The following is a 15,309-nucleotide window of genomic DNA, read 5'->3' on the forward strand; positions in this document are numbered from 1 at the left end:
CTGGTCCTCCTTAGGCTACTTTCACACTAGCGTTTTGGTTTCCGTTTGTGAGATCCATTCAGAGATCTCACAAGCGTCCAAAGCGGATCAGTTTAAGCCCTTAATGCATTCTGAATGGATAAGGATCCGCTCAGAATGCATCAGTTTGGCTCAGTTTGGCTCCGTTCCGCCTCCATTCCGCTTTGGAGGCGGACCCCGAAACTGAGCAAAACGGATCAGTCCTGACACACAATGTAAATCACTGGGGACGGATCCGTTTTCACTGACACAATATGGCACAATAGAAAACTGATCCGTCCCCCATTGACTTTCAATGGTGTTCAAGACGGATCAGTTTTGGCTATGTTAAAGATAATACAAATGGATGCATGCAGTTGTATTATCTGAAAGGTCCATGACGGATGCGCACCAAACGCGAGTGTGAAAGTAGCCTTACATAGAAGATCAGGCTGAGCGGAAATACGAAAGGAAATAAATTATGACCATAGAAACTTCCTAATGCATGGCCTGTGTGTAACTGTGAAATGCAGAAAATGACCAAATCCTGTTTGTTTATAGGGAACTATAAAGACAGACGAAAGTGGATGTTGCAAAACATGTGCAGGTATGGAAAGGAAGTTTATTATTATAATATGCATACTAGAGATGAGCGAAAGCACTTCCTCGTGCTTTGTGGTAACGACTTGATTTTCCCTGAAATGGCGGAAAAAGCAATATTCGGAGTTGCAGTTTTACAACAGCAGGGGGGGCCGCAGGTTGAGCATCCCTGATCTAGGCGATTGTCAGGAGGGAAGCGGTCCTACTCGGCGAGTACCTGCTCGCTGGTGGAGGAGACCACTGTTATTACATGCAGTAATCTTCTCCTCAGTATGGGGAGAAGTGATCACTAATACCATCGCTCGTCCTCGTTCTGATTAATTGTTTGCTGGCAGCAGATCATGATTAGTTGGCTCAATCTGCCGCTGGCAAACTATGATTTTTAAACTTTCTGTAAGATTTCGATTGCCTGATGAACTAGCTTGTTTCGGCAGCAGTATTATTCTACCAGATCCTATGAATGCTCGTTAGCGATGATCTGAACTATTATCTGCCTGTCTAATAAAAGCTTTAGGCCCCTTTCAGATAAGCGAGTTCCAAGCATCAGACTCACAGCATAAGTATGCTCCCGTTCTGACCTCCCAGCACTGATGGGGTTGCATAACATTATAATGATTTATGATACTATGAAACCCTTAGAGGTCTGTAATGTATTGGCTAACACTGACATAATGCATAGGGGTCATCTGAAAGGGGCCAAATGTGAAGAAAAATACAAAACCTCACACTGTCCCTTTAAAGGCTCATGCACATGGCCGATGCCCGGCCGTTCCATTGGAGACCTCAATTTGCGGTCCCCAATGCACGGACAACATCTGTGCAGATTCAACAGACAGATCCAGACTTAAATGGGTCCGTAATCCGTCTGCTTTGCAAAAAAATAGAACATGTTCTGCCAATATATTCAATTAAGATGGTGGCGGCCGGCCAGTCGCAAGTTTTTTACACTTTTTTTACACTATTTATCCTGAAATTAGCATTGAATAAAACTTCGTTGGATTCTATTAGCTCAACTCTAATGACAATTTCTTCCTAAAAATGTAAGAACCAGCCCTGTACCTCACATGGATTCAGAGATATCGCCCTTAATTCATCTGCTAGGTTTATATCAAGCTGGCAGCTCAAGGGTAGTGTCTTCTCTGCTGCAGCTCAGGGGGCGTGTCCATGCTCTCCCTATCACAGCTCAGGAGGCGTGTCCATGCTCTCCCTATCACAGCTCAGGAGGCAGTTGAAGGATAAAACTGAGCATGTGCGGCCATCTCAGTGAGCAGGACAAAGAAATAAGAAAAATAAATAAACAGCAGGTGGCGCTATACAGATACTTTTTATTGAATAACTAAGTGGCTATGCTAAATTTTAATTTCATGCAATTACAAAAGTATTCACATCCAGATGCTGTTTTGAAAACTATAGAATATTTTTTGTGGGACAACCCCTTTAATGTAAATTTTTCTTTTAGCTAAGCAAGTCGGTAAATGTGAAGTTTACAGCAATTTAACCGTCATCTATTTTCAAAACTGTAAATCTCCTGCACCTGTGAAAGTGAATTATTGTGAAGGGACCTGCATGTCTAACACCAAGTGAGTATCACTTTTTTTATTAATCATGTGGAGTTATTAATGTAAAGATTCACACCAAATTCATTTTCAGAAAAAAAAATAAATTAGCTGACTCATGAACAGAGGTCTGATTAAATAATATAAAATTAACATTTCTAAAATTATTTATATGCCATTTAAAATATTCCACAACTTTGTCCCTAGAGGTCCAAGAAGTGAATCCGACAGAAAAAAAAATGTGATGTGCACCTTTAAATGCTGGGGTATGGCTATGCCTCCGTGCATTTGAAAGGGTTGTCCAGGATTTTAATATTGATGGCCTCTTTTCAGAATAGCAAGCAATATCTGAAAGAGCATGGTTGGTGGTGTGTGTGGGTTCTGAAATTCCAAACATCTCTGATCTGTTGTTTGGGTGTTGCTCCAGGGACGTTGCTGAAACTATACAGCTCTTTGTATTCTGTGGACAGAGTTGATAACTGCAGCACTGCTTCCGTTCACTTCAATGGGAGCAGTGCTGCAGTTACCAGCTCCGCCTATAAACAATGAATGGAGTTGGGTAGTTCCTGCACCAAGTTCTGTTGCCAGAGTTGCAACTAACCAACTGATTGCCAGTGGTGCAGGGTATCAGACCCTTATCCTGGGAAACCCCTTTCACACTTGCGTTCAGAGCGGATCCGTCTGGGGTTTGCACAGACGGATCCGCTCCTATAATGCAGACGATGGGATCCATTCAGAACGGATCCGCCTGCATTATATTTTAGAAAAAAAAGTGTGAAAGTTGTTCAGACGGAACCGTCCAGACTTTACATTGAAAGTCAATGGGGGATGGATCCGTTTGAAATTGAGCCATATTGTGTCAACGGATCCGTCCCCATTGACTTACATTGTAAGTCTGGACGGATCCGTTTGCCTCTGCATGGCCAGGTGGACACCTGAACGCTGCAAGCAGCGGTCGGGTGTCCGCCTGCTGAGCAGAGGACAGACGGTGCCAGACTGAGGCATTCTGAGCGGATCCGCATCCACTGAGAATGCATTAGGGCTGGACGGATCCGTTCGGGGCCGTTTGTGAGAGCCTTCAAACGGGACTCACAAGCGGAGCCCCGAACGCTAGTGTGAAAGTAGCCTAATGGGGTTGGCCATCCTGTATTTTCACAAATGTGCAGTAAATTGCATTAATTGGCAGTTCAATATCTTCTTTACTACAGTGTCCTCTGCGTCCCGTACTGATTTCCCACAAGAAGACATCGGAACTCAATTTCTGATAACAGAATATTAGTAAGAGGCACAGAATCCTATTTACATGCACATTTGTGAAAACAAACAGAAATGGACAGCGTGGTAGCTTAAATGTTAGCTCTGGGGTTTGAATCTTATCAAGAACACTATCAGTTTGCATGTTCTTCCTGCTTTTGCATGGTTTTCCACACTTCAAAGAGACTGATGTCTCCATTGGAGGCATCAAGAGTGTTAATGTCTGTACAGGACTTCTGCATATCTCTATCATATGTTACTGATGTCCATCCTAGAGATAAGCCACCAATTTTTGTTTAAAGCCTCCTTAGAGAGATGAGCAAATTGATTCTAAACAAATCAATTTTACCCACATTTTCTAAATATTCTAGTAAAATCTGAATCCAAATATTTTGACAATTCAATTCAGGCAAACTTCTCAAAATTGCAAACCCTTTTTTTTCAGAAGAGATAAATGATGAGGAATGGGGTATAGCTGACCCCAGGCAGTATGTGTGTATACACAGTGTCAAGTATTTCTGCCAAAAAGGTGTCATTTTTTTTAGCCATAAAAAGTCCTACAGGGCAGTTTCTGTTTGTTTCCACCAACAGCCATGTGTTCATCCATAGTCATAAATAATATTAACCTTGGCTCAGCATTAAAGAGCTTAAAATGAGTTGCTGCAGCTAAGGGCGACTGTCTATGCTCTGCCTATCACAGCTCAGGAGGCAAATAAAGGATAAAACTGAGCATGTGCGGCCTTCTCAGTGAGTAGGAAAAAGAAATAAGAAAAAAATAAACAGCAGGTGGCGATATACAGATACTTTTTATTGAATAACTCAGTGGCTATGCTAAATTTTTAATTACATGCAAATGCAAAGTATTCACATCCAGATGCTGGTTTGAAAACTATAGAATATTTTTTGTAGGACAACCCCTTTAATGTAAATTTTTCTTTTGTCCCATTAATTTTGGTCACTTAACAAGTGGTAGGCACATATGCAAACTGTTGTAATTCCTACACCGTTCACCTGATTTGGATGTAAATACCCTCAAATTAAAGCTGACAGTCTGCAGTTAAAGCATATCTTGTTTGTTTTATTTTAAGTCCAAAGAGCTAATTAAATCCCTGCCACCCCAGTGTTCCACTGGTGGTCCCTGCTAGTCTTCGGTTTATTTCCTGCAGCCGTGATGTGGCAATAGTAGTGTTGATCACGAATATTCGAATTGCAATTTTTTATCGTGAATATAGGTACTTTCACGAATATTCAGACTATAGTGCTATATATTCGTAATTTTGAATATTTGAGATTTTTTTTATTGCAAATTTTCTTAATGTGAATTTTTACAGCAAATTTTTCAAATTGCAAAAACATAGTAAAAACATGATTCCTCCCTGCTTCTTGCTTGTGGGCCAATGACTCAGGGAGGAATCATGACTTTAAAGGATAACTGTCACATTTAGACCCTCATTTAAATTTTCATATATGTAGTTACTAATAACATGATATTCCAGAATCAGTTACTATTAGACTGACTTACCCCATATTTATTAAGATTCAGCCCTTAGCAACCAGTCTGCATAAAACTGCGATTTTACTATTCAGTTAAGATGTCCGCCACTGCCCTCACCCTGAGGCTAATCCCGCCTGCCCTCACTAGTCAGTAACAATAGCCCCCCAAAAGTGTCAGTAGCCAGAGCCCTCCCCCCTAAAGGGTTAATCTCCTGCAGCACAAAGGGGTCCTCTCACCACATGTTGCTTTTATTTATACACTGAGCAGATGGCAGATCTCCCTTCCCTGGTCTGCGCTGCTCCAACTCTGCATTCTCCAGCTCTGCTGAGTGAGGGAGCGTCTGCCAAGCGCAGGGACAGGGAGAAGTGCACACAGCCCAGGCACTGTTATCAGCTGCTGGGGAGGACCTGGCTTTAATCATTTACTTACAGTCCCTGGCTGTCAGTAATGTGAGCCTGCACGCAGCCTGCTTCTGCGTGCTCCGTCTATCAACAGATAGACGACCCTGCCTAGCAAACCTATTTTAAGCACAGGTAAAAGCAGGCAGTACAGGGAACAAAAATGTGGAATTAAGGGGTAATTGAATACACAGTGAAAAGTTGAAATTGGGCCACCAAGGAGATATTAATCACCACAATCCAATACTCCAAAAAAATAAATAATAATACGACAGTTATACTTTAAATAGGAAAAATGATGAATATTCTAAAAAAACAAATATATAGCACTATATCGAATATATATATTTTTTCTAATATTTGTAATATTCTAAAATAAGAATATATAGCAATCAAGCAAATATTCAAAAAAAATAATATAGAGCAATTTTGCTAATATAGTGCTATAATCTTCTTTGTCTAATAGTTGTAATTTTTTTGTCATCTGAAGTTCAGATTGGAAAAAAATTTCAACTATTGAAAAAAAAAAGATTATAGCACTATATTAGCTAAATTTCTCTACATTAGTTTTTTTTAAATATTCACTGTATTGCTATATATTCCTGTTTTATAATATTACGAATATTTGAAAAAACTAATATATTCGATTTAGTGCTATGACTCATTGACCCACAAGCAAGAAGCAGGGTGGAATCATGTTTTTGCTTGGCAAATGAAAAATTTGCAATAAAATGTACATTACGAATATACTCATTACGAAAATTTGCATATTATGCGATCATTACCTTGTCGATTTTTCGAGTAAAAAAAATCATAGAATATAACGAATATTTGAATTCACGAATATTCGCCGAATATTTTACAAAATATTCTTGAAATAGCGCGAATTCGAGTATGACCCCTGCTGCTAATCACTAGGCAATAGTTGGCCTCAGTGGTAATGCTAGCACATAAGGCATGAGACCATGCCAGTGATTGCCTGCAGCGGTTTTGTGGATGTGCAACAAGAAATTTAACAGTTGAGTCTGTTTTTAACTTTTTCACATTTCCTCAATGTCATAGTTGTGCCATAGTTGTGAAGCACCTTTTCCACGTTTTCCATCATAGAAGTCGGATTACATGGGTGAAGTGGAGGGCAACTTTTTTGTTTACATTTTTTTAATTAAACTTTCTTCCACAAGGAAAATTCTAAGAAAAATTTCCTTAGGTCAGTGAACTGGTACAATGTTGCTTGTGTGCTTGCCTGGGAGTAATTGACACATGCATTCTGGGAAACTTGGGGCCCGTAATAACTTTTCCTATTGGGCCTTGTGAGATCTATGTATATTCCGGACCACAGCTCTGTTTAGTTTTCATCGGGGGTGCCTTTGGAGACTCCACCTGTTAGACAAACTGTATTATGTCATATCTTTTGATTGTCCTATAAATGTCTAATATACAGTATTTGTTATATTACCGTGTGCAAAATGGCAAACTTAGGTCTGTGACTTTTCTTTGAATAGCAGCTTTTATTGCTCATATGCTGTTGTGTTTCCTCTGCCCAGGTATTCCTTTCCGAATCAGAAGATGGAAGGGAATTGTACATGCTGTGTACCAAAGACAACCGAACAAAGAACTATAACACTGGAGTGCAAGAATGGAAAGTCTTTCAAGTATAAATTCACCTATATATTGACATGTGACTGTTCTGTTCCTACCTGTGCATATTTGAATAATGAAGATTAGTTCCCATTGTCAATGACAATTTAACTGTTAATTTCTATTAAATTCCACATTTATCACTTTATGCTTTAATAGTTATGTTACCAAGGCTCTTATGTGCATTATGTCTTCACTTTATTGGCTTTGCTCAAATTCTGAAAAAAAGAATTGCATACCATAAAAAGCAATTGAGGCACTTGTTTGAGAGTTGTCCAGGAGTAATACATATGGGTGTGTCTTTTCTCCATAAATACTGTAGTATCACCTCCTTGGCTGTGTATGTGCCTTTTTATCAGATGAGAGCAATAAGTGAATTGGATAACACATGCTAAATAATTTAAGGTTCTGTGAAAAGTGGACATGCTCATGGCCCGTATAGGTTGATTATGGGTCTCCAGGATCATTTATTCTGGTGGGTCAAAGGTACTCCAGTCCAACTTTGAACAGCTTAATGTTGTACGTCTCTAAAAATCAAGAAAATAAAAAAGCAAATTCAGTAGCTATTTCAATATTTGAATGACATTGAAGAAAAAATTGCAGTCTTCAAAATGGCATATATGGCAAATGCAAATGAACATTTTCTTTGCTGTCAGAACTTTCTACTGCTTTGTCTTTTAGCCCCGTGTAATAAGCATCGGCTACGTCATCCATTATGTTTGTTGGTTATAACTACTATTTGTACACCATATACATGCAGTGCACAAACCAAATAAAGATACTTTTAATGTCTGTGATTTAGCTTGTATTCCTTAAATTTCGTATTATTTCTACCCGACTGATATTTTTTACATATTTATGAAATATAGGGTACACAGACCGAGATAATATTACAATAATGCAATACAATTTGTCATTTGATGCACAGTAAAAGCAAACAATGATATATCAGATAAGACAATACAATCACGTCCAGAAAAATTGGCCAATAGCCTAAATGAGGGCCAGAAAATACCAATATTTTTTCTCCCATGGAGAAATTTGGTTTCAGTGGCCCACATGGCTTGGTTTCCTCTGATTTGGCTTTACTTAAAGGAGTTTTCTGGGATTTTAATATTGATGACCTACTGTAAGGATAGGTCATCATTAATATCAAATCTGCAGGGTTCCGACACCCGTAACCCCTGCCGATCAGTTGGTGGAAGAGAAGTACATGCTCGTGCAAGCTCTTCATTGTTTACCTGCTCACTGTCGACATTGCAGCAGTGATGAGCAGGGGAAATTACAAGCCGTCCAATTCACTTCTATGGGACGGCTCATTCCTATACACTTAAATAGGCTTGTCCTGAGTGTGGCCTTCTCTTCAACCAGCTGATTCGCGGGGGTGCCAGGTGTAGGACCCCCGCTGATCTGATGTTGATCCTGAGGATAGATAATTGCAGTGGCCGTAATTGCAGTGGTGCAATGATATCCTTGTGTAAAACTTACATAAATAAAAAAAGTATACATATTAGGTATTGCCACGTCTGTAACGACCTGCTCTATAAAAATATCACATGACCTACCCCCTCAGGTGAGCACTGTAAAAATAAAATAAAGCAAAAACAGTTTCAAAAAAGCAATTTATTGGCACCTTACATCACAAAAAGTGCAACACCAAACTATCAAAAAGTCATGCGCATCACAAAATAGAACCAATCAAACCGACATCTCATCCTGCAAAAATGAGACCCTACCTAAGACAATCGCCTAAAAAAAAAAAAAAAAAAACGAGGGCTCTCAGAATATGGATTCAATGAAACATGATTTTTTTTTTTTTAAATGCTGTTGTGTAAAACATAAATAAATAAAAAAAAAGTAAACATATTAGGCAACGCCGTGTCCGTAAGAACCTGCTGTATAAAAGTATAACATGAACTAACCCCTCAGGTGAACACCGTAAAAAAAAAAGTATAAAAAAAATGTAAAATTAATTAGAATTAATTAGAATTAATAAAAATACCACATGATCTAACCTGTCAGATGAACATGGTTCCCATACAGCAGTTTACGACCACATATGGGGTGTTTCTGTAAACTACAGAATCAGGGCAATAAATATTGAGTTTTGTTGGGCTGTTAACCCTTGCTTTGTTACTGGAAAAAAAATGATTAAAATGGAAAATCTGCCAAAAATGTGAAATTCGGAAATTTCATCTCCATTTTTCAATAATTCTCGTGGAACACCTAAAGGGTTAATATAGTTCATAAAATGTGGTCATTTTTGGGTGGTCTCTATTATGTAAGCCTCCCAAAGTGACTTCAGACCTGAATTAGTGCTTAAAAAGTGGGTGGTGCTTAGTCCTTACAGCAGGTGGTGCTATACAGATAGATTTCAGTGAATAACTCATTGGCTATACAAAAGTTTTAATTACATGCAATCACAAAAGTATTTAGATTTAGGTTAGGCATTTAGGTTAATTGGAGTGGTGGGGGGGGTGATCTGGGGCTAAATATGTTGTGCTTGGTGTACTCACAGTGATCTGTGCTCTCTGCTGGGACCAACCGACGAAAAGGACCCAGCAGAGAGCACAGAAGCCATTTAACACATTATATTTATAAATATAATGAGTTATATGGCTTGTGATTTATTTATTTTTGTATTTTTTTTTTTATTTTAACAATTTTTATTGTTTTTATCAAATGGTCACACATATCCATAAGCATGAAGTCATATCTCAGGCAAATGTAATACAGACATATGAGTTACATACATGAATGGACAGGGCGGGGAAACGCCCCTACCCGTCTCACAATGGGGATATGAGTTATTGCTAAAATAAGTTTGATAACATAACAGTAATAACTAAAATAAGACATGAGGTGGTGTCAGCATATCAGTGTACTTTAGTTACTAAGCCGCGATACAGTTACTCACAGGGATAAATACTCAGTGTAGGGAGGGTGGGTTAGGAGAATTTCCTATACTCTCTCCAGGGAGACCAAATTAGGAGGAAAGTGTGTCTTGATCTCAACTCCCAATGTGAAATCTCTTCTAATCTATAAATCTGATCAACCTTGTTGATCCAATGTTGAGTCGTTTGGACTTCTGCTGAGAGCCAACAGGATGGTAGGAGGGTTCTGGCTGCCGCTAAGAGCAGAGAAAAGAGAGAGGATTTGAATTTGTTGCTACCTTCCAAGCCCAGAGTAAGCAATACTAGTTCTGGGGTACATGGGAAGGCTGTTTTACATATTTGGTTACTGAGCTCCACTATTTCTGTCCACCATGGACGTATTACCTTGCAGGACCACCACACGTGGAAGAAAGTGCCCTTCTCTTCTTGGTATCTCCAGCATGTATCAGGAGAGTTAGGGTTATACAAGCTAGTTTTGTCCGGGGTCTTATACCAGCGTGACAATACCTTGTAGCTATTCTCCTGTATGCGGGTGCATCTGGAGATCTTATGAGGAGTGATCAGAGCCCTTGCAATTTCTGGATTTGTCAAGGCTCTCTTTAAATCTCTCTCCCATAAGCCAATGATCGCAGGTTTGGTACTGGAAAGGGGGAATTTAAGGGACTTATATATTGTTGATATTACTTTAGTTGGGGGTGTCAACTTACTATCAACTTCTCGAACCATTCTGCGTCTGATGGGTAGGGGGGACCTCCTATAAGGCTACGGGTTTCCTTCTTTATAAAGTGTATCAGCATAAAATTTTGGACAAATATACCCAATTTAACGCAAAGCTCTGAGTCAGAGGGAACACAGCCCTCAGGATCCAGAATGTCAGAGATAGGGAGCCTAGACAACCTCAGATTGACAGGACAGCTGTCTCTGAGTTCCACGGGAGCTAGATCTAGAATATCCTTTAGAAGTAGAAGGGGAGATGGTACTGATAGGGCTCGACCAATAGTCAAGAACCATCCCCAAACTTTCAGAGTGTTACGGATCATGGGGTTAGCTATAGAGCTGAAAGGCGGAAGCGGCTTATTGGCTAAGAGTAGGGCCCGGGCAGGGGAGGGCAAGAATGAATTCTCCAGAGTAGTCCACATTTTATGAGGTGGGCTTCTTATCCAATCCACTGCCCTGGAGAGCTGGATGGCCTTCATGTAGATTTCGGGGTCCGATAGACCTATTCCCCCTTGTGGTCTGGACTTGGTAAGCGTTTGAAAGGAGATACGTGAGCTCTTCCCCTGCCATATAAACTTACGGATTGCCTTGTTTAGGGAAGTAAAGAATGACTTGGGGATCTCAATGGGTAAAACCTGCATCAGGTAAGTTAACCTCGGGATGACTAAGGACATGAGTATGTTCTTCCGCCCGAACCACGATAGATAAGGGAGGTCCAATGAGTCCAGCTGAGCAATTATGGAAGTTAGGAGTGGTTTATAATTTAGATTGAATAAATCCAATAGGAAGGGAGTGAGCCTTACTCCTAGGTAAGTTAGTTGTTGAGAGATTCAGGGAAGAGAGACCACCATGAAGAACCTGAGTTTTGGAGGGATTAATTTTAAAATTGGACAGGGAGCCAAAGCGGGTTAGAATTGATAAAATAATGCCTATAGATTTACCTGGGTTAGTCGTGAGAATGAGCAAGTCGTCCACAAAGGCAGCTAGTTTAATTTCTAAGTCCCGAACCTGAAGACCCCTAATGTCACCCTCCTCCCTGAGAGTTTGCAGTAGGGTTTCCATGGTTATGACGAATAAAAGGGGGGAGAGGGGGCACCCCTGCCTCATACCATTTCTGATTCGGAAGTGGGAAGATAAGGTACCATTGACGGACACGGATGCCGAGGAGCAGCAGTACCTGGAAAATACTGCGTTGATGTAGGGCTCAGGGAACCCGAATTTAGACATGGCTAACCTGATGTAAGTCCAGTCGACCCTATCAAACGCCTCCTCGGCATCTGTGCCCATCAGGACTAGGGGGATAGAGTTATGGGAAGCATAAAAAAGGGCGTCCAGAACTTTCGTAGTGTTATCCTTTCCCTCACGTCCCTTAACGAATCCTACTTGGTCTGGGTTAATTAAAAGTGGCAAAAATGTCTGAATTCTGGAGGCTAGCATTTTGGCTATTAATTTGAGATCCACGTTAAGTAGGGAGATTGGTCGATAGCTAGGGCATGCTGAGGGATCCTTCCCTTCTTTGGGTATCACCGTGATAGTGGCTCTTGTCATGTCCGCTGAAAGAGGTTGGTTAAGCAACGATAAGTTGCAAAGGGGGAGCAAGAAAGGGAGAAGGGAATTTTTGAAAGTTGAATAGTAGGTTATGGGGAGGCCATAAGGGCCTGGGCATTTACCTTTGGGGGTGGATTTAATGGCTCTCACCAGCTCTTGGTTAGTGAAAGGTTTTGTCAAGGAGTCATGTTGTGTTGGCGTCAGGCTCGGAAGGCGGAGTGAATCAAGGAACTTATTGATGTTGGCTTCTCTCCCCAGGGATGGCTCAGGTAAGATCAGAGGAAGGCAGATTGTATAACTCAGCATAAAAGAGTTTGAATTGCTCAGCAATCTCTTCTGCTTTAAAAACCAGTTCTCCGCTCGAGCTTTTAATGGAATGAATATATCTAGAGCTCCTTCTCTGTTTAATCCTCTGCATCATGAACTTGGATGCCTTGTTTCCGTGAGCGTAGAATTTTTGCTGCGCAGACAAAAAATATTTAGCAGATCGCTCATTTAGGAGATTTTTCAGTTCATTTCTGAGAGAAGTAAGCTCGTCCAGCTGTTGAGACAGAAGAGATTGCTTGTGGGCTTTTTCAAGAGTATGTATCCTATCTAGTAGGGAAGAGTATTTTTTCTCAGATTCCTTTTTCAAGAAGGAGCAGAGTCCAATCAGCCTGCCTCTGATATAGGCCTTATGTGCATCCCATAATGCGTGGGGGGAAATGCCTGGGGTGTTGTTCGTTAAGAAATATTCGTCCAGGTAAGCAGCTATTTGGGAAACATATTTTGGGTTACCCAGTAGGGACTCATTGAACCTCCAGTTAGCAGTTCTTTTCCTCTCTCCAGGGGGGTGGATGTCACAGAATACCGGGGAGTGGTCTGAGAGGGTGATGTCCCCAATTCTGGCTAAGGAGCAGTATTGTAAGTGCTCTTTTGAAATTAAGATATAGTCTATTCTACTATACGAGTTGTTAGGGGTTGAGTAAAAGGAGTAGTCAATTGAGTTAGGGTTAATACATCGCCAGGTGTCCAATACCCCTAGTTTCTGGAGAGAGGAGTGAAGTGCTTTAAGGGCGCTAGCAGGGATAGAGGACTTTTTCTTAGAGGTATCCATAAGAGGATTCAGGGGTAGATTGAAGTCTCCTGCTATTACCAGTATACCTTCCTTTAGTGTCTCTACACGTTTAAATAAGGAGGATAGCCAGGAAATTTGGTTGGAGTTTGGGGCATAAATGTTAACTAAAGTGTAGAGTGTTTGGCCAATAAGTCCTTTAAGTATTAAGAATCTACCCTCTGGATCTTGAGTATGGGTCTTGTATTGGAAGGCCAGGCCCTTGTTAAAGCCAATACTTACTCCCCTCGAAGCAGCGCCCCCAGCTCCGCAATGATACCAGTCAGGGAATTTGGAAAAGGTAAGATTAGGAAAATTGCCCTGTTTAAAGTGGGTTTCCTGTAAAAATATGACAGAGCATTTCTCTTTGTGTAATTGGGAGAGAATTTGACTCCTCTTGGAGGGGGATCTCATCCCTTTAACATTATATGAGGCAATTCTGAGAGTAGTCATAGTGAATCATAATGAAAGGGGAAAAGGAGTAATCTCACCTTCCAGGTGTACATATCTGGCATTTCTGGAGGGGGGGGGGGGGCGCCGCTTCGACATACAGGGGTGCCCAACACTTTCCCTGGAGCATAGTATGGGTTTCCACTGCTGGACCAGTCATGTAGGGTCTTCTTGGTCTCCCAGGGCTAGTCTTCTTTGGGTAGATTTGGAAGATCCTCTTCTGCCCCTTTGCGGTTTCGGGGTCCGCTGTTGTTTTTCCCAGAGTTCCAGGGGAGGGAGGGCCGGCAGGTCCTCCAGGTCTTGGACAAAGTCCCAATTTTGTATATCCAGGGGCTTAATCCCCAGGAGGGCATATGCTTGGTTGAGGTCTTGGTATGAGGAAATATTGATCCTGCGTCCATCAAAAGCGAAAGAGAGACCAAAAGGGAAGGACCACCTGTATGGGGTATTCCTTGATCTGAGCAAGTCAGTAAGCGGTTTAAGTGAGCGTCTCTTCTTTAGTGTAGATTGCGCCAAGTCTTGGAATATCAGGATATCGTGGCCATCCCATGCGACCGATCTTGCTTCCCTTGCTTTGTTGATGACTGCTTCTTTAACTTGAAAATGTAGGAACTTGCATATGATGTCCCTGGGGGGTGCAGTGGGTGCGGGTTTAGGCTTTAAGGCTCTGTGTGCTCTCTCAAGTAACACTTCATGTGCCGAATCAGGGCCCAGGAGGGAAAGGCAGATCTGGACTATAGTATTAGGAATATCTCCAGGAGTGACAGACTCTGGTACACCCCTGAAACGCAGATTATTCCGCCTCCCCCGATTCTCTTGGTCCTCCACAGCTTCATACAAAAAGTTAATGTTGGACTGGATCTTGAGGAGGGAGTGTTGCACAGCGCTCTGGTGCTGAATAATCACAGTCTGTGACTCCTCTAGTGATTCGACCCTGCGCCCAATATGTCTGACATCTTGTTTTATAGTCAGGAGGTCAGAGGTCAGAGGTTCCAGCGCAGCTGACAGTGAGGAGGTGAGGGAGTCTCTGAGGTATGCTCGGGAGATAGGTAGGTTGTCTAAGTCTTTCTCACCTCTATGTGTGGCACCGGAGGGGTCCGTCTGTTTGTGTGCAGCTGCGTGCGGCGAGTTCGGCGCCATCTTGGATTCTCTAGCAGTGTAGGCAGAGGCCGCTTTCTTTGTACATTTATCCATTTCCCCTTCATTGGGAGCGTTTTTTTGCTGGGTAGAGGAGTCAGAAGCTTTTGAGCCTCCTATTTTGACCATTCTGGATCTGACAAGCTATAAGTCCAGGCTGTAGGGCGATATATTATACAGAGCTACTGCTGCATGTGACCGGACATTTCAGGGGCTAGCTCTACCCCCGCTATTAGAGCATTCTCTTGATGTAAAATATTGCTGCCGCAAAATTTGTGCTATGGCAAAATGGGCTACTGTCCCTTTAAATCCACCGATTTATCAGTGAGAGGTCCTTATGCTCCTAAGTTTGTCTGGTGAACTCAGGAGTAGTGGAGGTAGTATGCCACTGCTGATCGGCACTGTGGGAAGTGTCAGAGTCCGGCTGAGGACCAGAGGAGTGGGGTACTGTGTCGATACTGCAGCTGAAGCCCAGCGCAAAGCCGCAGGAGACTTACTGGTGAGTGCCTATGGATATCTGGCAAATCGGGGC

The 15,309-nt window shown here is 41.6% G+C and overlaps 1 protein-coding gene across 1 annotated transcript in view; it reads left to right on the top strand.

Moving 5' to 3' along the window:
- The window catches only part of LOC122920026 (mucin-2-like), a 126,271-nt gene extending 119,246 nt beyond the window's left edge, over positions 1 to 7,025 (top strand). The window contains exons 28-30 of the mRNA XM_044269235.1: positions 559 to 604; positions 2,057 to 2,177; positions 6,845 to 7,025. Coding sequence (XP_044125170.1) covers positions 559 to 604; positions 2,057 to 2,177; positions 6,845 to 7,025 — 348 coding nt within the window. The remainder of the gene's footprint in view (positions 1 to 558; positions 605 to 2,056; positions 2,178 to 6,844) is intronic.
- Positions 7,026 to 15,309: the final 8,284 nt, after the last annotated feature.

The sequence above is a fragment of the Bufo gargarizans genome, chromosome 10, assembly GCF_014858855.1.
Source record: "Bufo gargarizans isolate SCDJY-AF-19 chromosome 10, ASM1485885v1, whole genome shotgun sequence".
NCBI lineage: Eukaryota > Metazoa > Chordata > Amphibia > Anura > Bufonidae > Bufo > Bufo gargarizans.